Here is a 23,543-nt window from a genome sequence, read left to right as displayed (position 1 = left end):
CGAAATCTTGTAAAAATCTTGAACACTTCTTCCAATTATATCAGTGTTAATGTACCACCTTCTGGCCAGCTAATGGAAACACATGAACTGATCCTATCTGTGGCTCTCAAATGGGCTAAATCAAAAAGTCTCTTTCTATAGTAGTTCTGGGACCCATTCACTACCATTGTGTTACACAAGAGAAGAACTCCACTCTTTTAAGTATATAAAGAGAACAAAAAGTGTTTACTTCAATTTCTTTTTAGACTAGCCATACTTACTGAAAAAAAAAAAGCAACAAAGCAAGCTATGTTTAAGTGATAAGCAATGCTTTTACTGGAGTGTGAAATGTTTTCTAGCTATGACTAGGAGAATTTTATTCCCTTTAAAAGTAACTGCCTCTAACATGTAATTCCTGCCTGATGTAAAGATGTAACAGTTTATTCAAGACACTAACAGCCTTGTTCATTACTTGCATGAACTTGGAGTTAGTTACATGAATTTGGAGTCTACTGTTCAAATGATAAATTGGTATGAATTGGAGACACAGACACATACATTTTCAAAGCTATGTATCTCTCTTTGCTGCAATTTCTGGTGATTTTTGGATAGGCTGTGTGCTTGTTCTTGACTGTAATTCTGTCTAGGAATATTAGTACACTACTTCTAAGTGTTTACAGGCTAAAAACTAAGCAGTAGATCTGGAAAGAGCATTTTCTGAATATGGATATTTTCTGCACAAATCTAATTTATCAATTTTGTGCACAATGTGTTACAGATGTTTGGTTTTGTCTTAAGACTAGCCCGACACATTCTGATTTCTTAGAGCACTGCAAAATACAGACTGCAGAACATGTAAGGAACTTCTATAAAAACTGTGGTTGCAGCCAAGATCTGTACAAGAGAAAGGGGAATTCACTGTACATAGACTATGAATTGCTGAAATATTTTTTCAGTTATTCCATACCATATCTGACATGCTGGTGGTACAGAATTTTTTTTATGAACCAGAGTTTTAACTACTCAATAAACATAACACAATAAAAATACTGAGTATTTTAAAATTAAATCACTCAAGAAAGTTCTACGTTGCAAACTAATTTTGTTATCTTGAACATTTTCTTTATTCAAGGAAGAGTGAAAGGGCTCTGATTGAATTAATTAGTTTCTCCAGCTGAATAAAGATAGAGAAGAGGAAAGTGATTGATAGCTTCCTGCATAGTGCAATGAGACTTAACAGCTGCAAGTACTGCTGTTCTGGTAGTATGAAACCAGTGTCTTAATGGTTAGTTCAGTCTTGTTTGTTGGGAAGATGCTCTTTTCCTTCTCCAAGCAGCCAGGGGTGCTGTGAGTGGAGGGGACACCAGGCAAATAATTCCGGGCAGTGAAGCGCTGTAAGCACAAATGCCTGGAATACAGTAGTTCTTCCTTGCCATAAACACAGACTTCTGTGCAGAGAGATAATTGTTAGAAAAAGTCAAAACATCAATGGACAAAGTCAACAAAAACTTCTACGGTCCTTTGAGATAGTATATGTAGAGGACTGTCCTTTTCAACAGTTTTCTTGCAGTATGAGGGCTGCTGCAACCTATCTGTGAGGGCTGAGTCTTCATTTTCTGGTATTTCATCTTCAGTTTAGTATCTGCATGATGGCTTACATTTAAAATGAAATATAGCAGTTCTTATAGAGACTCATGGGGATAAATTAATTGAATCTAGATGATATTCATTGTGTTTTAAAGAGATCTCAAAGCTCCATCACATAACTTCTTTGTAGCTTCAGATGATATAACTATAACTTCTTTGTAGCTTCAGATGATTTAACTTCTTTGTAGCTTCAGATGATATAACTTCTTTTGACAATTAAACTTCTTTTAGGACTTATGATGAATTTGCAATGGTTAACCAAGCATCAGGCACTGTATTTAAGTAGTCACTAAGCCACTGCTGGGAACAGTCTGTGTAGTACTACTGTAGTATAAAGTTTGGGATGCAACAAGGTTTAAGCAGTCCAGATTTATGTGGCCTAAATTTAGACAATTGTGTTCAAAGAGATGTTGTGATTTAGCAGAGTATTATGAATGGAAAGTTGCCTGAGGATGAATCCATTCAACATGACCTGAGAAGTCAGTCAAGTGGGAGGAGAATGAGTAAGAGGAAACTACAGAGATCAGATCTGTGACTTCCATCTTTCATCCTGCACCTTCTCTTGCTGCTTATATAGTCTGTGGTGGTTTTGAAATGTCTCTTAGCTGTGCCGTAAAGCCTAACTTTTGTACTGACAATTAACATGTTGGAGAACTAAATTGCTGTTAAATTTTTGCATGTGGTGTGTTCAGTAGCAAGAGTAGAGGGCATGGCCGATGTGAGCAGTGACCTCTTCTACATGCCAGAACTTGCAGAGACACTCAAAAGTCTGAGGAATGCTTACAAGTCTATCTTGCAACCTGTTGCATGTTGGTGATCAAGAGGTTTGGGATTTTCCAGCTGTCCTCTGTAATCTTGAAAAGAGGCAAGGTGGATGCCTCTTCTTCTGTCTCCAACATCTGTTTTGAAGCTCATGGGAAGAAGGTGTCCTGCAAGGTTGTGAGAGGACGTTTCTTAATGTTACCACACACTAATTGATAGCAAAGGTACATAGGAGGCATACAGCTGTAATAACTGCTGTACTCAGAGGGATTTCTTCCATGCAAAATAAGCTGGTAGTACCCTCCTGTTGACAAAAAGTCTTCCGTGCTTTGAGCTGTATACCCTTGTATCTAGTTTCTGTGCACTTTCGTACCGTATGCTTATGTTGCTGTCTGCAGCAGTTACAGATTTGACCTTCAGCCATTAACAGAGCTGTGATAAAAGGAAAGCTGACAAGAACAGGCCTGGCTTCATAGCTTGTACTAAACTTGAAAGTATTTTCAAGTGTATAGATGCAATAGAGCTATTATTAATTAATAATAATTAATTGTTATTATTAATTAATCAGTTTATACGTTTATATGCACTTCTGTGGCATTTACCCACTTACACTGTGTTCTGGAGAGCCCTAGAAATGTACTGGATACTGAGGTACAGAGGAACAGTGTTCCACATATAACACTTCTATAGTCAGAAATTAGAAAAGAGTGGGAAGAGAACTAGAAACTGTGATGTGATATGATAGTGATGTTTTCCCAGAGTCACATATGAGGTTGGTGTCAAGGTTGCAAATAGGAGTTCAGTTGTGTCACTTCAAAGTGATGGCCCACTCACTCACATCTTTTAAATTACACCATCTCTCTTGGTAAGATCAGAAACATGACAGACTGCTTCAAAAAATGTGCACAGACTCAGTTGTATTGACTTGGATGTGGAAAAGCAAGAAAATTACCAGATATGGATGTCATGAAAACTCTGTGGAAGTATGACCTCTGTCATGGAGACATAACTGCACAGCAGCCTGGTCCTTGATTTCTTCCAGATTCTGTCTATCTGCATTTTCTGCTTTTCTATAATTGCTTATACAGACGCCACAAGTTTTGTTGCTGGCATCCTCATGACCTGGCTGATCTTTGAAGACCAAGTCTGGTGGACTTCATGTAAAGAGACCTAAAAGAGATCCAGCTATGCCAACAGAAATCTTAGCAGTGCTTGCTTTGTCTGAGGGACTGGCATGGACCACATCAGGGAAGTGAGGACCCCTTTGGAAGGTGTGACATGTTAAGGGTATGTCTTTACTACAGACTAAAGTTCAAAGGGCTATCTGAATTATACATAAATGAATATATTCAGGTAACAGGAACAGTCACGCCATGAAGCTCTGAGCTAATTTCTCACAAGTGGCAAAATAGATGAGTACTCAGAAATTTGAAATTTCAGGCATTTGCTCAGATCTGATTCTAAAAGCCATTATCGGCCTTTCTATTTTGAAAGGTTTGTAATTCCTTCAGATCTTTTTCCTACTTCCATGGCACAGTTTTGATCACAAACACTTTGCAGTATCAATGCGCTTTAGCAGTTGGGTGGCTGCCTTTCCCCCAGCACAAGTAACATAATACTACCTGATGTTTTTGGCCAAAGTAGTCAAGGTTTAGCCACATAGAAAAATGAAAAGATTATACATTAAAGAGAACCAAAGCTTTCTTTCCTTGTCACAAGGAAATTAAAATTGCAAGCAGAGTAGAGGTCGTCTGCTCTTAAGCATCCCAGATCTTATAAACATTGGAAATTTAGAAGTCCTAAAAGAAACAAGCAATGTTTTCCTGAAAATACCATAAAACCTTTGCTTCATGGTGCTACATGCTGGATGACCAAAGTCCTGGAAAGTTGTGAGACAGCATAGGCAACATATTGGTGTGGACTGAGGATCAGAACAATATCAGATTATTCTTTGTGGGTTCTTTATTACTTTCTCACTCAGGGTGTGATTGTGGATAATAGTCAGTTGGGTTGTTGTTTCCTCTCCCCAGATCTGTTTTGGGGCTTGTGGCAATACTTAGCAGATAAGGAATCCACCACTGCACCTTGTGGTGTGACCAGTAGCAGGGGCTACAGACAGGCACTGTGCAAAGCTGGGAGTGAGATAGCAGGGTAGAGAAGAAAATCTGAGAAACTGAGGCAATGGCACTTCTTTTAATAGACACTTTGCAGTGCATGGATAGTCTGTAAAAGCTGTCCTTGTTATCACTTTGTATTGCTGTGGCTTGAAAAATAAATTGGTATCATTCACCTTCGTATAAAATTCTCAATTGTAATAACCCTTAGAACTTGGTTGATGTATTTTGTCTGTTGCTGGAATGAGAGGGCCAGAATATCAAGTTAGCCAAGACATTATGATGAGCTCGTGGCAGCACTTCAGCTAGCATGATTATTCCCTATTTCATATTCTAAATGGTAGCTGAAATAAAAATTCAAATTTCCAGTTATGGTTGAGGCAGAATGGAAATCAAGCTCATCTTTTTTGGGAACTGGTGGCAATTTAAATAATGACTTAAAATAGTTTGGTGGTGTTGTTGCTGTAAATTATGCTCAAATCACAGGTGTACAGCTATACCACAGGGCTACATTTTACATTTACTTCTTGCTTGTACTGAAGAACAGTGACTTGTGTAAAATATGGGATGTCTGGGAGAAGCAAAAAACACAAATGCTAGCACTGCTGTATCATGTAGAGCAAACATGGTGCAGCTACAGAGTATAATTTCATGCTGACTGCTCATTTTTCATGGCATTCTGATTCATTAGCTCAGTAGGAAGAAAATGGGAAGAAAATAATTAAATTTCTTAACTCTGAGAATTTGTACTCATTTTGGAAAACTTCTTATTACTTCCAATTACTGCTTCTTATCCTGGCAAGAGTTGGGACTGAAATAGTGCACTGTGATACAGTTTTCTAGGAAGTGTCTTGGCAGAGCCTAAGACTAAGAAAATAGCATTCAAATGTGCCCTGTCCTGAGAGAGGATGAGGACAGCTTCCACAATACAAGTCAAAACCATGTTTTTCCTTATCCTAACCTATATCCCTAGATCTCTTTGCCAAGAGATGTTTCAGAGACATCCAAGGACTGTCAGACTCTTGCACACTGGGTACCACAAAGAGTCTCTTTGCTGAACACATCCTGGGGAAAAATCACACCTGGACACCTTTTGTAGTGCTGTCACCATACCCCATGTGCTTTTGTGGTAATGGCAAATGCACAGACAAGTACATGGGGACAGATTACAGATGTGCTCTTCTGCAATATTCATTCCTCTTCATACTGGATTATTCTCTGAAGCAAAGGGTACAGGGACAGAAAAGGGAGGAAAATTGTAGCAAGACTGAGGAAACATTCCAGGCAAATAACAGAAGATAACTGTAGAGAAGAAATGCATCCTGAAAATTTAAAGAGGGAAGTTTTAAAAAATAACCATGATGTGGTTTCTCCTTTAGGTCATTAAGTTCGGATGAGATCAGTACAATCATTGCTGTCATTCCTTTAATATTTCTTTCTGGATTCCTTTTCTGTGTTCAACTGTGTATCTTTTAATTAATTATTGTCAGATCCTCAGAATTTTAGCCAAGTCTTTTCACTATGTTATTCTCGCCCAATATATGAATAGGCCTCCCTTGAGCATGCAGACTTTGAGGGGTTTTTTGAGGAGAGAACTAGGTAACTCCAGAATAATTAGCTGAAATTTCCTCCCCTCCCCTCTTTTTTTAAAGACAACTCCTCGTCTCTCCAAGAAGATGAAGAGATAGATATGGAGGCTGTCAACTGGCAGCTGAACAACACCTCCATGAATGGCCATTCATCTACCCCAACCACAGTTCGTTTTCCCAGCTGGGTGACTTTTGATGACAATGAAGTCAGTTTTGCACCACAGAGCCTTTCTCCCTTGAAAACAGATACCCCACCAGCAGAAACACAGGCTCCAGATGTTAACTTTAATCTCACTACATCTTTAAAGAAAAGAGAACGTCCTAAAAGCACATTGGGAGACCTCTCCAAAATTCAAAAACTAGATCTCTCCTCTTTAACCAAGTTGCCTTCTGTTGAAACACCACCGTGGAGTGCTACTAATCCCTTTCTGGATGAATCTCTTCGAGATGTCCAGCCCTCACCGATCAATCCATTCAGCTCATTCTTTGAGGAGCAAGAGAGGCGTTCCAAAAGCTCTTCTGTCTCCAGTGCTCCAGGCAAAAGCCAAAGAGACTCTCTCATTATTCTCCATCAAGAGGCTGATACTGTCAGTTTCCATGAGGCAAACAAGACTGTAACCCACACAGATGCTGTAGAGCAGCTCAAACAGCTCCACATTGGAGACCCAGATGGTGTGAGCTGTCCTACCTTGCCTGATGATGACCCCATGATGCCATATGATCTGGATGCAGCTTTATTTAACCTGGCACCAGCTCAGCCAAAGGATGGATGGCCAATGATGCTGAGGATCCCAGAGAAGAAGAACATTATGTCATCCAGGCACTGGGGACCAATATATGTCAAGCTGACTAACAGTGGATGTATACAGCTTTTTTATGAGAAGGGACTAGAGAAGCCTTTTCGGGAGCTCAAACTTGAAATCAATCATGAGATTTCAGAGCGCAAGCTGCAGAACTACGATGAGAATGGAAGGATACACAGCGTGAGGTTGGATCGCACGACATACAAGGAGAAAAAGAAGTATCAGCCTAAGCCAGCCATTGCACACACTGCAGAGAGAGAGCAAATTATCAAGCTTGGGACTACAGATTATGAAGACTTCCTTAGCTTCATCACTGCTGTGCAAGACACGCTGATGAACTTGCCAGCTTCATCAACAGATCTGAGCACAGTGGGACTGAATTATCAAGAAGAAGAAATCACTGTGGATGTCAGGGATGAGTTTCATGGCATCTTGGCCAAGGGAGATAGTGTGATTCTCCAGCACAGTGTGCTGACTCATATCTATGTCCTCAGCTTCCTTTCTGGCCTGGCAGAATGCAGACTGGGCCTTAATGATATCCTGATCAAAGGGAATGAAATAGTTGCAAGGCAGGATATTATGCCCACTACTACCACTAAGTGGATTAAATTATACAGCTGCCGCTTCCATTCATGTGTGGATGAGGATGTGTTTAATAACTCCCGTATTATCCTGTTCAACCCCTTGGATGCCTGTCGGTTTGAACTGATGAGATTCAGGACTGTCTTTGCTGAGAAAACTTTGCCTTTTACTCTGAGGACAGCTGCCAGCATCAATGGTGCTGAGGTGGAGGTGCAGAGCTGGCTGATGATGTCCACGGGGTTCTCTTCCAACCATGACCCTTTAACTCAGGTCCCTTGTGAAAACGTGATGATCCGCTACCCCGTACCAAGTGAGTGGGTGAAGAACTTCCGCAGGGAGAGTGTCCTGGGGGAGAAATCTTTGAAAGCCAAGGTGAACAAGGGAGCCACTTTTGGATCAACCAGTCTGTCTGGTTCTGAGCCAGTAATGAGAGTAACTTTAGGAACTGCCAAATACGAGCATGCCTTTAATTCCATCGTATGGAGGATAAACCGACTGCCTGACAAAAACTCAGGTGAGTGGCATATACCATCTCTGCAGGAATAAAATAAATGAGCTATATATTTTGAAAGATAGGAAATACTGAGTTTAAATGGTGAGAGATATATCATCCTCTGCATAAGTTAGTTGCATGAAGTATTTGTCTGACCCTTCATTTTAATAGTTTTACATATACTACAGATATAGCTAATGATAAAAACAATTTTAGGTTTCCTAGATGCAAAAATATGTGTTCTGTCTCTGCTTGGAGGTATTTAAAAGAGGTGGTACTTAGGGAGATGGTTTAGTGGTAGACCAGATTCATGCTAGGTTAATGGTTGGACTTGATAATCCTAAAGATATTTTCCACTAAATGGTTCTGTGATTATGAAACCTAGGCATCAAGTATCTGTGTGCTCTATACTGTTATTTGAAGCAGGGCTTTTTCATGTAACTTGCAAAAGCAAGATTCTGTGCTATGGACTGAATGACAGGATCAGATATATTACTGTAGCTCCAGCACATGTGATATCTTTTCCAAGCATACTGGGCCTGTGCTACATATTTCAGTGCATATGCCACAATTAATGCCTCTGAATTATCTGAAATGAGAATTGTAAGAGAACAGAAGACATTGCTCAACCATTTTAAAAAAATAGACATTTCCAAACACCATTTTGTGGCTATGTTTCTGTAATCAGTGCATCAGGGAATTACAGCTTAAACCTGAAGAGAGAATACCACCAGGAAACCCATTTTGTATTTCTATCCCAACTCTTTGTATTTCTGGTAACATGGTTGTAATTAAACATGAAAATTATGTAGGCAAGCTACTGTTGCCTTTGGCCATTTCTGCTAGTCATTCTATTTGCTGCCTGTCGTCCATGGTGCACAATAAAGCTGGACAATTCAGGTTTATTCTTATTTGTAGTGAAAGAATTCAAGTAGAACTTCTTGACCTATCTGATCTAGGATTTTACAAATGTGATGGACTTTTCAGTATTAATGCTGTAGTAATGCATCTGGGTCACTGGGAGGGTTTCAGTGTTCCCTGAAGGAAAGTTCATTGTGGTACCAGATTTGACACTCTCTATATGCTTTTCCTGAGTTTGAGTTGTAGTGTCAGTAAAACAGTGATCCAAGTGTCCTAATCTTTTGGGTCACATTTCACCCCAAGGAAACTAGTTTACACCACAGGTTACAAATTTGGAAGGATATCATTAACAAAAGGGAAGGCTCCAGGTTTCCTGTAGACTGAGGTGGAAGAAGACAGAGCTTGGAAACTTAAGAGAAGTACAGGAATGAAAAATTCACCGCAGGCTGTTTATGAGCAGTAACATGCTTGTGAGGAAAATCTCAATATGCCATCTGCACAAGCTCTGGGAATGAGATGCTGTGAAATTGGGCCTTCTGTGCTATCTTCTCTCCAAAGATCTCAGTGTACCATACAGACATCACAGCTGAGGAAATCAAAGCCCCCAGACTTTAACACAATCACAGAACATGCCAGTAGCAAACCAGGAGAAGAGGCCCTGTTTCTACTGCCTCCTGCAAGGTGATGCTGCCTTACTCATTGCTACCCTGAGGGAGATACTGATCTGTGCCTCTTGTTTCCTTCTTTCCCATTGTGACTCTTTATTGTATATACACTGTGACAGGGGGAAGGAAATACATTACAGATTTGTTGCTGCTGTTGGACCCCTGCCACAGAGCATCTATCCATCAGTGTCATCATGCAAAACGCAGGGCAGTTGGTATTTGTTTACATCCTGAGAGGAAGAGAGTGTCCTCACCCCTCCGGTCAGATCAGATGTTATTTCAGGGAAAGGAAGAGCCTTGGAAGCACTGTCTTGGCCAAGACACATGAGGTATGTGAGAGGGAGGGAATCCCAAAGTGATGACAGGGCAGGCCAAGTAGTTTAAATCTGACCTTGCCCTTCAGGGACTATTTCTGTTTATTGGTGGTACTTCATCCCGTGGTTCTCCTTTCTCAAAGTATATGGCAAACAAAGAGGTATATTAAGTGGCACTCAGAAGGATTCATTCCCACTCCTTCTTAGATTTGCCTGATGGACAACATATGCTTTTGTCCAACTGATAGTCATGTGGGATCTAACTACCAGCCTTGTGCACGTTTGGCTGTATCCAGCCCCATCCACAGTCATATAATAACTCAACTTCATGTATTTGCAAAGTTGTCATAAATGATGCAGTTCTCAAGCACCAAAAACAAACTATGAGTCCACTGACCCACACTTTATGCTCTCTTACTGTGATACCTGTAACTCACCCCTAAGTGCACTCTGGATCTTCCATAAATATCTGGCCTGCTATTGAACTGCTTTGATGCCTGGGACTCCAGAGCAGGGGAGAAGTTCCTGACATTGGAACTGAGGGAAGTGCTGCAGGTGGCCTCAGCCTGCAGCTCCACCTGCCTCCAGAGGCCACACAATGCGTCCACACCACTTTGGCATGTGCATTACATGTGTGCTCCAGCACATGTGCCTGTCTGCCAGACATACTCACAGGAGTACATATGTAGGCACACATTTTGGGACTTTCTGTTCATGCACAGTGTGTGCTCTGACACACAGTCCCTTGCAAACACAATCCCAGAACTCCAGAGGTTTCCAGATGGTCAGCTGGACCTCCTGTGCTTCACTCCATTCCCTGAATGTGGACTGGTGCAGTCTCTGTGCAGAGGTGAGGAACATGACCCCCAAACCTGCCATTCCCAGGAGAAAGTGTCCCTGCCATAACTCACTGCTTGTATGCAGACTGTAGCATCCAAAGCTCCCAGATCGTTAAGAATTTTTTAAGCAGCTTTGCCCTCTTATCCAAATCTTTTCTTTCTGTGCTTTCTAATGGGATGGAGCCCTTTGCACTTTCACTCTAGGAGACAGTGTTATCAGCACTGTCTGTATTATTTTGTAGCCAAAGTATCTGCTTTTCACTGAACACTGGAAAGCATGTGACAAGTGAAGGACAGTCCGTACTCTGACTATGATTTGACCTAAGGAAAAAAAATGGGACTGGATTCTACTGAACACATTGCTGAAATCCAAATAGCAAATATTTGTCCATTTTTACAGCTTGGTAAACTTTATTGCCTGTGACATTTAAAATTAATATGAACAAAAGAGTTGATGAAGAATGCGTGTTTGCAGGCTATTTACAGCTCCAGTTGCTGGCTGGGCTTCACATGTTCTTTTTTGTTGTTTTGTTTTTTTTTTTTAAATCCACCAGCAGAATACTAGGGTAACATCCAAACAGTCTTTTATCATGGGAACATGCTCTTTGTGTGAAGCAGGGATGTAACATCTATGCAGAGCCTTGGATCTGGATTTGAACTTTTCTCTAATTTGGCTGTGGATCCCAGGCATGCTGCCTGGAATACTTTCTGAAGTAAATTATATCTTTTAATCCAAACATGTAGGACATTTGGAGTGTCATGAGTCATTTGGAATACATTCTCTCCAGTCACAGTTACACTTGCATATTAATTATCAGATCCTTGATTGTCAGAACAAACTGGTAGTAGCTCAAGGAAACAAGAGGTGCAAAACAAAAGCAGTGTGTTGATTCCTCCTGATTTTACTAAGAAGGGTACCTGTTCATTAGAGAAAGAGCTCTGAATGAGCCTGTTGAACAGTCTATAGAGTTGGAGCCTCATGCCCAGGACACACTGATGGGCTAGGTACTTTTATAATAGCTTCAGTGGAGGAGTTGCTTTCTTAATCTGTTCACCTTGTTATCTGTCACGTTGAGCTGGTTTAAATTAGTAACTTTCATAATTTTTATGGAACTGGGTGGGGGGGGGTGTTACCAAGTGTCCAGTTGAAATTATGAAGAGTTGAAAAGCTCAGCTCTCCAAAGCACCTGGTCTGCAGTGTGCTCAAGCCCAGCTGAACACTTCCCAGGGATACCTTCCACCCCAAAAGCAGCTGAGCACATGCCAGCTCAGGAGTGTCACAGCACAAGCTGAACGTTCTGCAGCTGTGGATGTGGCTTGCACCAGGGAACAGAGCCACTCCTCCTGGGCTGCTGGAATTCTCCAGTCTGAAGGAGGGAGCAACCCACAGCAAACCAGAGAGGAAAAGCATATCAAAGCAGATGAGCAGGAAGGATTACAATGAGGAGTCTGCTGAGAGTGGTACAGTGTGAGGAAAGAGATATGAAAGGATGGGGGAGCCTGAGACTGGGGATTGGTTGCCAGTACTGAGTGCTGAACACAGATTTTTGGAGCCAGTTTTAGGCATCTTCGTAATGCAATACCAGAGAGCAGTGCTGTGTCACCCAGGGGCCCTGTGTCAGATCCTGAACTGTGCTGCCACCATAGCTGTGCTCACCACAGCCACGCTCAAGAGCTGGCCAAAAGCAAAAGCACTGTGGTGCTGGAGGGCACGGTGATGCCTCTGAGAGCTCCTGGGGCTGCTGCTGTCCTGTGGTGGGCAGGACCACCAGGAAGGGCTGCTGTGTACCACAGCTCTTGATCCAGGAAAAGAATGTCCATGTGTGAAAAGCCAGGAAGGGCTGTCCAACAGAGATCCTGACTTGCTCTAGAACTAGGGCAAATGAGTCAGTACTCTGCTTGGGATAATTAATTCTGATAAAAAGCAGATGTATTTTTAATGCTTGCAAGAACTTGAGCTTCTATATCTGCTTGATAATTGCACCCATTCATTCATAACTTGTCTCCAGCTCTGGTGCTGCATATCCTTAGTCTCTGCTGAACTGCACAGCCTCTCACTGGATTTGCTGCACACACATTATTTTACAAACCTTCCAGTGGTTAGGGAACTTTGGCTACACCATTTTGAAATATCAGGCTGACTCTAGATGAAATTCTTACCCAGACTTACACCAAGTAGAATTTTTTTTCCAGTTCTATTTCAGAGGTCAAGTGGGATGTTGCAATGCTAAGCCCTCTAAAGACTGCCTAATTTCATCCTATTGAGACAAGTCATACTTCAAAATCCTACATCTTGCTTTTCAGGCTTCAGTTTAACAAGGCTGACTTTGGGCTAAGCAGGTGTATTCCAGCTTTTCCCAGTGGGAGCTTCTGGGCTTTCCCCACCCAGTTCTCTTTACTCTGCATTCCTTGTTGTCTCTGTCCTGTACACCTTGCTGACCAGAATGGAGAAGAACTTTCCTAGTGAACAAGTGTTCAGGAATCCTAAAGCCTATAATAAAGGCAGACAAAGATTCCATTAATTTACTTATACATTCATTTACACATATGTAGATAATGGGATCCTTTCAATCAGAAAGCCCTGTGTGGCTGTGAAGGTTTTCATCCTCATTTTGCAAATAGAGAAACTGAGGCAGAGACATTAAATTACTTGCTCAAGAGCTTAAGGAGTTGGCAGCAGTCAGAGAAAAAGCCAGCTTAGTTTGACTAGAAGTCCCTGCTTTCATTTTTAAACATCACTGCTGTCCAGGAAAACAAAGAAGAAAGAATAATAAGGGTTATTTACATATGGCAGAGCTAAACATGACCTCCTTTCCTTGCCATCCTTAACGGCTAGCCACCTTGCCATGGGTTCCAGTGAGGAATAAATGGTTACTCTGAAGCTTTGCACAAATTTGCTTTTTGAACACAAGAAAGTTATTTAACCTTATCCAGTACATTTTCTTCTGTAAAAAAAGGGGGATAACAATTTCAAATAAACATCAAATATTTATATTTCTAAATTCCTTCTTTCCTTACTGTCGTTTCACAACATTTCGGAAGGATGTGCCACAATGTACTTAGCATGTGAAAGACACTGAGGGAGTCAAGAGGACAAATACTTTCACCCTACTGTGCTTGATTTACTTCTTATATTTTCACCCAGTAAAAGCAAACTAGAGTGATTAGCAATCCTTTTTGCATTTTGTTTAATTCCTTTGGTAACTTCAGCCACACTGAAGCAGGTAAGATAATTGCTATGAACTAATTCGCCAAGGGAGATTCTCAGTTTCCTGCAGCTTCATGATGCTGCTTTCTGCTAGGCGTTGTGTTTAGATTCATCTGACACAACTCTCATGACTGTTTACTCTCTTTTTGCAGCTTCTGGCCATCCTCACTGCTTTTTCTGTCACCTAGAGCTTGGCTCTGACCGGGAAGTGCCTTCCAGTTTTGTCCGCTATGTAGATGTGGAATTTGACATGCCCACCACTTCTGCGTCCAAAGCCACTGTTCGGTCCATCTCTGTCGAGGACAAGACCGATGTGAGGAAGTGGGTCAATTATTCAGCACACTACAGTTACAAGGTAAAACTGAGCAGTGCTAATCACCATGGTTACTTTGCATGCTTCATTGTCTTGAAAAGTGTGGGCAGACAAATAAAATACCCTGGACAATGGAGGTGGGAATTTGGCTCATGCCAGGCTGTGTGCAGTAGCTACCCATGTGCAGCTATTGGTTCATGGCAAATAAGCAGTGGATTATCTCAGTGAAGATGGAATAAATTTGCTTGCAGTTGGCTGTGGAAGAGTGTGCACACAGCCAACTCCTGGAGATTAGCTGATATGGAGAGTTTGAACAGGGAGTTTTGCTGCTCTTCCCTAGTGGGAGTGCTACCGTGGGAGTCCTGCTGCAGACAAAAGAATCACAGTATTTCTCTCCTTAAATACTTATTTCTTCTGCCTGCCCTAAGGAGAGGAGCAGATAGGAAAGTGCACTATGTATATACCTGCCAAAATAACTCAGTAATTTGCATGTTATCTGAATACTCAGCAGAGAATTTGGCATCCTACCTTGCCTTCTTTGAGAGCAATGATAAAGAGATTCTGAAAAGATTCTCATGGCAAATATTTTTACTGGTAATTGTACTTATATTTTAGTAGTTTCTTAAATCCCCTGGAGATAATATTTGATCTCCCTAAGTATCTCTTTTTAAGAATTGAAACACTGGATTATTCCTGAGTTTTTGGAGATGTGGAAATTTAGAACCCAAACCTAGATCCCCTTGGCCCTGTCCCATCCAAATTGGTATCTGTAGGCCAAAGCACCTCTGAGCCTGAGCACAGCAGGGAGTGTGCTGAGATTTGGAGTAGTGTTAGGCACTGCTTCAAGAAGCAAGGAGTTGGATTTGATGATCCTTATGGGTCCCTTCAGACTCAAGATAATTTAAAAAATCTCTTTGCCTTATACATTGGTCTTCTCAGAATTTATAATTAAGGCTGATTTTCTGCTGTCACATAGAAAGCCACCTATTGTCTGCAGATTTGGTTCTGAGCTTATATTCAGAGTACAACTGGGAATGGTAATGAATATAAAGTCATGTGAGTTCTCTGCATGACATTATCTCTTCTGGAAATTATTTCATGACACTGCTGAATTGTAGAACTGCTTAGATTAGATTGGAAATCCGTATAGTAAATAAAATCCAATTTACCCTGATCCTCAGTCTATTTTTCCTCACAGCCCTCTCAGGTCACCAAGAGTTTCTTCACCTGAGCACAAGAACCACCACTGAGGAAGATTTGTGAATCTTTTGTTTTCCTTTCTCATTACAAATTTTCTTCCTCTTTTTCTTCTATCAGGTTGAAATAGAGCAGAAAAAAAGCTTGAATGAGGATCTGAAGGGAGAAGGTACTGCAGATGTCAATGAATGTGCTATACAGTAAAGGAAGATCAGTCTGCAAGTCCCAAGAGGGGTGGTCAAATTAACAGACCTGGAAGAAAGGACTTGCAGACGTTGGGTATTTTTCTTTTTTTAAAAAAAGGGACTACTACTTTTAAAATAATGCTCTGAAGAGTATAATTTTTTCTCCTTCTGATGATCCTTACTTTGAGAAGAATGTGGTCAGGGTTTGTTTGGAGGGGATCCACGGACTTTTGCTGCAACAAGTACAGCTGTACAGTCAAGCCTGCCTTTTCTGCCTTTTCACTGTTTAGGTTCTGCACTCAAATATGGTCTGGCAACCATCTCAGCCACACCAGAAAACAGCCTTTATCTCACAATCTTGCCCTCCCACATTAAGTACTTTGAGTCAATGCCTTTTGGTTTGGCCTTTGACTGAATTGCTTCCTTCTGAACTGCCAAATAAAATTCAGGGAGGGTCAAGTGAAAAATTATATAAAATCTCCTTTCTGAAATGGTCCACAGAGTGAAAACCCTGAGCATCATTCTGAAGAATCAACTCACTCTGCATCTTAAACCAAGAGAATCATCTCTGTGTTGAAGTAGATGAACTACAGACAGGACAGCTGATCACAGAGCTGTCCCTCTGTGCAGCCCCTCCTGTCTCATCCCTTGAATGACATGTCACTGTGCACGTTTTCACAGGGTTTGCACAAGTTACAAGAAAGCCTCTGCAATTTCTTAACATTTTTACTTTGTAGTCTGAGCCATTCTGGTATCTTGACTGAACATGGTCGTGGCTGCTAGTAATAGGGAATGTGTGTTACAATAGTGGAGATACCAGAGGGACTTTGCTAAGATTAGATCATTCCTGCCTAGAAAGATATTTAAGGGAAAAACATGGGGGTTTAGTTTTGGTTTTGGGGGGTTTTTGTATGTTTTCTTGGATGGGTAAAATGGGTGGTTATTGAAAATGTCAGAACACAATTACTTTAACAGAAAATGTTGTTTGTTTTCCAGAAAATCCTTAGAAGTCTGTCCAGCACAATATTTTCATGTTCAGTCTTGAACCTACAATATAAGTAACTTGTATCTTTATAATACTCCCATTAACTGGGCCCCAAAATCTCTTTCCAAAAATTAACAAACTTCTATCATGGAGATTTTTATCCCCACTTAGCTGGAAGTAATAGCAAGTCTTAAAACCTCTTTCTAAATAAAAGTGCAGAAGATATAAATCACTCATTTACACATATTTTCAGAGAAAACAGTGTTAAAAGTCCCCAATTTTAGTTGTTTCTATGGCTTGTGTAATATTTTGTCTCGTAATGTTAAATGTAAAGTAATTTATTAAATCATTTATCTTTTGAAAGGTTACTACTGACTATAAAATACACATTTGGAAAACTTTGGCAATGTAATTTAAAATCATAATGAATTAAAATGAAAGCTTTCTTATATTTTTTTTCATTTTACATTTAATATTAAAAAGTTAATACACTTTTTATTTAGTACTTTCACTGTGACTCTCATAAAAATTACTACAATGTTAAAATCACAAATAAATAATGAAATTAATTTCATTGAGTCTGAAACTGGAAGTGGTAGAATTTAAAATAAATTGTAGGGAACTTTTAAATGCCCTTTTTATATGCACCTACATTTCAAGCCTGCATCACCCTAGTGACACATACTTAGACAGGTACACCACTGTAAATAGGTAGGACTTACTGACAAGCCTGTAATACCCCACTGCAGGTAGCCCTTTTGGGCCCAGGATGCTCCTTGGAGCACACCAGTTAATACTAAGCATTTGCAACATCTCTCTGTAAATGGAAGAATGCTGTTAACTTTTATTAAGAATGTTGAGATCAATGGATTAAAATTTATGATATTATTAATGATAACTTGTATAGGTTGTGAAATATCTGGGAGCACAGGGGTGAATTTGTGACTGATTCTCAGCTCTGGCACAGGCTGGCTGTGATGAGTTGCATGGCAGCTCCTCTACAAAATTCACTCCTGTTCAAAGGCAGTCAAAGAATTTCTGGGTGGTCTTCCTGCTTTTCACTGCAGCTCCTACTGTACAGTTTCTGAAATCCCACCATCAAGAAAGAAAAAGAAAACCCCAAGCTGAAGCAGTGCTGAGATGTTACTGAGGAAACGTGAGAATGTTTTGTGAAAGAAATGGAGATTTTCTACTCTGACCTGCAGGCTCAGTGTCTGATTTTTTTTTTGACTATTGCCCCTCAGCTCATGGAAACACAATACGCCTTAAGAGGGGAGAAAATAAAAGGAATATAATTTTCCATTTCTGTTGAATTGTTAAATTATTCAGCCTCTATCATACTTGTGCCACAGAACATTCTATGTTCCAGTAACTGAAAGATAAACATACTGGAACTTTATGGATTTACTTAATTTCTATACCACTATATCACTAACTTTTTATTTTTAATTCAGAATCAGCAAATGAAAAACCTGACTCTCATCTTTCTTGTGTAGTTGTACACAGAAGTATTTCTTCCAGTCATCATGAATTTATGCAGGCAAAACTGGATAAGTTTTCTGGTTTATATGAAAGCTATTTTAATCCATTCTTATCCCTGTAGAGATTTTTAGATGTACCTGCCACTGAATTATCAAGAGTTAAGGATGAATACCCCAGCCATAATTTCAAAAGATCTTATTTCCTAAGGACTGGGCTAAGTAGTTTGATTTTTCAAAAGAGTGCTAATAACCAAAATCTTTAAGAAGTCTATTGTTGGTGTGACCAGGTGTCTCAACTGAATTATTTTTTCAGTCCAGCACCACTACAAGCATTGATAATTTGAACACTGGGATCCTAAGTGCCCTTACTGAGGTCTCCACTGTTTTTTATTGATTAAATACTGCCAATTTTTCAGTGTTACACACTGTCATATATGTACTTTATGTACATATACTCTTCACCTGTGTGAGTATAGTAGTAATTTGAACAGACTGTTGATTGAAGGAAAAATATCTGAGAAGTTTGTGAGTTTGAAAGTAGCAGAAATTATTTAGATACGAGCAGTGCCTGTAGTGAGGATTTTTTTTTTTTTAATCATGCAGAAAAATCTCTCTGACTAGTTTCAGATTACTGCTTCTTTTGAGAAAGATGCAGTCACTGTCCTTTGGTATATTTGAAAGCTTTGTAGTACTCAAACACTCCATGCAGGAAATGTGCCTTCAAGGTAAGCATACGTTTACTCCCTAAAGTGATTCCCACTTTCAGTCCTCTTTCTATTTCTCCTTAGGATTTTAATATTTGTGGTAAGACTTGAGGTATTGTATGGAATTTTGCCTAGAAACATGAAGTGTCTTTGATCACAAGGGATAAAGATGAGTATCTCAAGGCAGCTGAGCTTATTTTAGTTAATGTCTCTTACATTTATTAACTATAGACACTCTGCTAGAAAAAGAAAATGGGTTAATTCATCTGAGAAATACTAAAACTGATGTTATTTTTGTTCTTTTATTTAGATTTAAATTTAGTCATCCTATGAAGGAGTCAGATCTATCACTGCAGAAATAATGTTCCTTCTCTGGTGGGTTGCTGGCTGACAGTTACTTGATAGGATGTCCAACACCTGTCCACATTATTTGGTAGCTGCTAAAACTCCCTCTTGAACAGTCACCTCCCAAGACAGACAGCAATTGCATGCAAAAGAGCATGAAAGCAAGTGGGAAAAGTGTATGAAGTTCAGCCTGGAGGTGCTTGCCCTTTTGCTTACATAGAATTCTCGGTCATTTCCTTGGCCCTTCGGTGCACTAATCAAGTCCTTGATAGGTCACCTTTGTTCCAGATGGTGAAAAATTTCTTTCAGTGACTCTTAGCAGCTCGTGTGCATAGCTGTATTAATCTCTAGAACTGATCACCATAAGAATTTACAGCACACAGAGATCACTTAATGGATGAAATACTTACTCTCTTCTGCCACTAAAGTTAAATCTACATCATGACATGTCTGCGATAGAAAATTCTGTGTGATAACATGCACAGCTCTTCCTGATGTTCCTGTTCTGTTCAGTCAGCCAGCCACCCCTCACACATTCAGCCATCCATCCTCCCATCCGTCCTACCCTCCTTCCCTCTCTCTTTCATACTTGCAATTTATTCTTTGCACTATTGACACTGATTGGTTTAATTATTATTTTGTAACATGTTCCTACCTTCTTTTTTTGTAAAATAAGTAAGTCTGTACACTGGCTAACTTCGTAGAAGTGGTTTATTTTTTTTCTTTATATCACTTGAAACAGGATGTCATGTTTTTGTTTAAACTACATGAAAATTTAAATAAATGTTAAGGTGAAACAGCATATCCACATTTTCACTGTGAAACTGAAGTTGTATGTGCTGTATATTCTGATAAATCAGAGGTCTTGAATTCAGAAGAGGAAAAGGATATTTTGAATGGTATAAAGGACAACATAAATTTGAAGTTAAGGGACTACATACAGAAAAGAGAGAACTTCATTTGATCAGGCAGCTTGAACAATAGACTGCAAGGGAAATGGAGCAGGCCTAGAGCCTGAGCCACATAACAGTTTGAAGTAGTACTAACATAATATGGAAGATGGTCCAGCATTTGGAAACAAAGTAATTGAGGATTGAAGCCTCACTCAGTGGTCTCTTCTTTGACCAATAAAACCAGGAAAAGAGTGGTATCTTCCTGTGATCAGAACGTGTTTGCAAAGCAAGTATCAGGTCTAAAATATATAGAGTCCTCTGCTATGATTCTCTGTGTTCTTTCAAAGTTCAGTAAGCTGTGTGTCATTTCATACATCTTTCCACTTCCCTCAGAGTCACTGAGACCCACTTCAGTCTGTTGTTTTTCTCAAAAAGCATTCCTTGTATCAGACTGAAGAGGTAGGTACTTCTCTTGGTCAAATAAAATCAGATACTTATCATAAGTGCTGTTCAGAGTATTGCTCTGAGCTCAGTACAATTGACAGTAAGTCAATCATTTTAAAGTATCAGAAAATGGAGGTACACAAAGTACGATGCCTCATATTTGTTATTTAAGAGTAAATCAGGTCAGCCAGAAGAAACAAGGAAAGTTAAGATTCAGTGGCTGTTAGTACTAAGAGTTTTTTACTATAATTCAGATACTCAGTGACTTTTGGAAATGAACATATAAAATTGGGAGGGTAGGATTTTATTAACCCTGATAGCTTGCCAATATGCATAATGTTTTTTAAAAGAAAGATTTAGAGAAAAAAAACCAGAAATTTTAAAACCAAGGAGCTCAAAGTTCCTTGGTAACAGTGTAGTCTTTAGAGATAAGCCAAAATAACACCCTACAAGAGATGGGGAGGTCAGAGTGCCAGTGCAATGTGTACCCAAACAAAAGACATCACTAGAGGGAGATAGCACAATCTGGAGAGGAAAAAAACAGTTTTCTTTCAGTACTCTTAGTTGACATGATTGCCCACCCCGACTAGTCCAGATATGGTAAATTTTTAAAACAGAAAGTGTTGAAGGTCAGCTGGAGATGAAGCAAAAGATGGAGGAGCAGCCCACTGTTTCACCTTAGGTGCAGGTGTGGGTCACAGCAGATGTGTCTGAAACATGAAGTGTACCAGTCCCAGAAAAAACTCTTGTCATCTTGGTCACAGTATCAGAAGCCTAACAATAACTGCTGTATATAAAAAAGTAATTGGAATAGTATTTTATACACTAGCTATGAAAGGTGTCTTTCTCAACTCTGAACAATGGGACAGCAAAGCCTAACGGACAGGGGTGACTGTAGTACTGCCTTCAGTAGCACTGGGGTACTTCAGCAAGTGGCAGACACATGCTGGGGTTCAGGAGGTCTAGGCAGACTGGTCCTTCCCTGGTTGGGGGCCTTCTGCAGCCTCCCAGTTGTTACTACTCCAGGGGCTGTAGATAAACTGGGAGCAGTCAGCTCAGTCTAAAGAGCTTTTGAAGGAAAAGCTTGAATACAGGCTGAATACAGCTGAAAGTAACTTCTAAAATTGGGAGCCTCTTTTGTAAAGGTTTTCCTGATGCAGGACTGAAAAGGAGAGCTCAATTTCTCTGTGGAAGCAAACAAATTTGTTAGGGCATGGTCAGTTCAGTAACTGTACTAATACAGAGTCCTCAGATTGAAAGGGAATGATGTGGGAAAACCTCATGTCAGTGCACAGATGCAGGCAGAGTAGCAGAGTTCTGACTTCAGGTCAACCGAAACAAAAGCAAAACTGCAGATAGTTTTCAACTGAGATTGAGTTCAACTACTATGGCATCCCCTGTGCCCATATTCCTGTTATCCAAACCTTATTTCTCACTGCAGCAGTCAGCGGGTTTATTTGATTTTTTTCCCAAATTCTTACAGGTACCCTTTGCTGTGGCTCTCAGGAAGTGACAGTTGGTGCAAAGGAATATCCAGGGGAGTGCTGGTGGCAAAATGGGATATGCTGAAGTTACAATCTCAGCAGAGAAAAATGTGTGGTAATACCTCACAAAGTCCTGTGACAAGTCAGGAACTATCCAAAACATGTGACTTGGGGAGTCCCAGTCTACAAATACTCATCTTGGGAACAAAGGAACAAATGCTGTAAAAATTAATATGAATATTATAGAAGATTGGAAAGCTTTTGAACAAATAGATTTAAATTTGGATCTGAACCATTGATTGTCAAAATCAGCTCTCAAATTGTTCAGGGACAGCAGACACGGCATGATGAAATTGTGACTTGACTGACATTTCTGCTTGGTAAGTTGGGGTCCGTGATATGGGTCTTATCTGGAGAAGTGAACCACAGATTGGAACAAGGCACTTGGCTGCGTGCTCACCCTCCGTGGGCTCTCAGAAGTGAAGGGGCTGTTGCTCTCTAGCGGTCACTGCAGGTTCTTGCCTGGACTACTGACCTGCTGCACCAAGCAGCCTCAATGAATCACATCTCACCAGTTTTCAGGACTATGAACTCCACGCAGAATTTGGCCTGTTGTAAATCAGTTGGATTTCAAAACTGGGTGTAAGAGTTGACTACCTCAGCTGATTCCATGTTTAGCTGAGAAAAGGACAACAGACTAATTAATTTTTCAGTGATGTTGACTAGCCTTTTCACCCAAATATCCTAACCTGTCTGCATAGTCATCTACATACTCAGTTTAAATTTACATCCGTAAAGCACTTCAAATACCTCCAACAAAAAATGCTGTAATAGGATAATATTTAACTATTTTCTATAAAAAAAACAGAAGCATTTGTGTGTGTTGTATAGGCATGCAAGGATATGTACAATTATGCATTGATGGAAAGAACAATTTGACAGAAAAGTCTGACCTTTTTATTTTCTGGACACTCTTAAAAGAGACAGCCACTCCCCACCACCCCGAGGTAAGACACTGTGGCTCAGTCCAAGTCCAGGCAGCCAAGCCCGCTAATCCTGTCTCATCCACCCCCATGCAGCTGCTGCCTCATTCTGGAAGTACATAATTCCCAGAAGCTCTCATAAATTTGCATGAAAGATGTCTGCAAACACCAACTGTTCCTGTATGTGACCCAAACTACCACAGTTCTATACAGCCAAGTCCAGTTTGGGTTTTCTAGCAAGGTATTCCCCTACTCCCCTACTCTCCCTCTCTTGAGGAGTCCAACCTGCTGCTACGCTCACAATCAGCATTGTGTACTATAAAGCCGTGCACTTGTCAGAACACTGCACTGCTGGGAAATGAAGGGGTTAGGGATCCCTTTCTTCTTGTTTGAGGCTACCTAGAGGGTGAGTACAGAGGTGGAGACAGTTAAAGACTGAAAAGAAGGACTGAAGACTTTGAGGGTTTAGAGTACTGACCAGGTTTGTCAATGCTTGACTGCAGTTTATGAAATTCTGTCCTTGGAGCAGAAATTAGACACCAGACCTACCCTCTCCCTCCATCCAAATTGCTTTCTCTTTTGAGCTCACTGAATCTAGAAGGCCTGTTTCCCAGTGAAAGTACTTAATAGGATAAATAATAGCACCATTTGAGGCTAGTTCCTTATCTGTTGA

At 40.3% G+C, this 23,543-nt stretch overlaps 1 protein-coding gene across 4 annotated transcripts in view; it reads left to right on the top strand.

Annotated features, from left to right (window-relative positions):
* STON2 (stonin 2) overlaps window positions 1-19,868 on the top strand; it is a 70,576-nt gene extending 50,708 nt beyond the window's left edge. For 3 of the 4 annotated variants that reach the window (XM_039705440.1, XM_039705441.1, XM_039705443.1), the window contains 3 exons: window positions 6,155-7,990; window positions 14,009-14,211; window positions 15,487-19,868. In XM_039705440.1, coding sequence (XP_039561374.1) covers window positions 6,155-7,990; window positions 14,009-14,211; window positions 15,487-15,570 — 2,123 coding nt within the window. In that variant the 3' untranslated portion in view covers window positions 15,571-19,868. Of the gene's footprint in view, window positions 1-6,154; window positions 7,991-9,614; window positions 9,825-14,008; window positions 14,212-15,486 lie in introns of those variants that run through there. The other variant, XM_039705442.1, reaches the window with a different exon arrangement.
* The last annotated feature ends 3,675 nt before the right edge of the window (window positions 19,869-23,543 follow it).

Source organism: Passer montanus, unplaced genomic scaffold (assembly GCF_014805655.1).
Source record: "Passer montanus isolate IOZ18808 unplaced genomic scaffold, ASM1480565v1 scaffold18, whole genome shotgun sequence".
Lineage (NCBI taxonomy): Eukaryota > Metazoa > Chordata > Aves > Passeriformes > Passeridae > Passer > Passer montanus.
The sequence above is the reverse complement of the archived record's forward strand: the minus strand, read 5'-3'. Positions and strand labels throughout refer to the sequence as shown.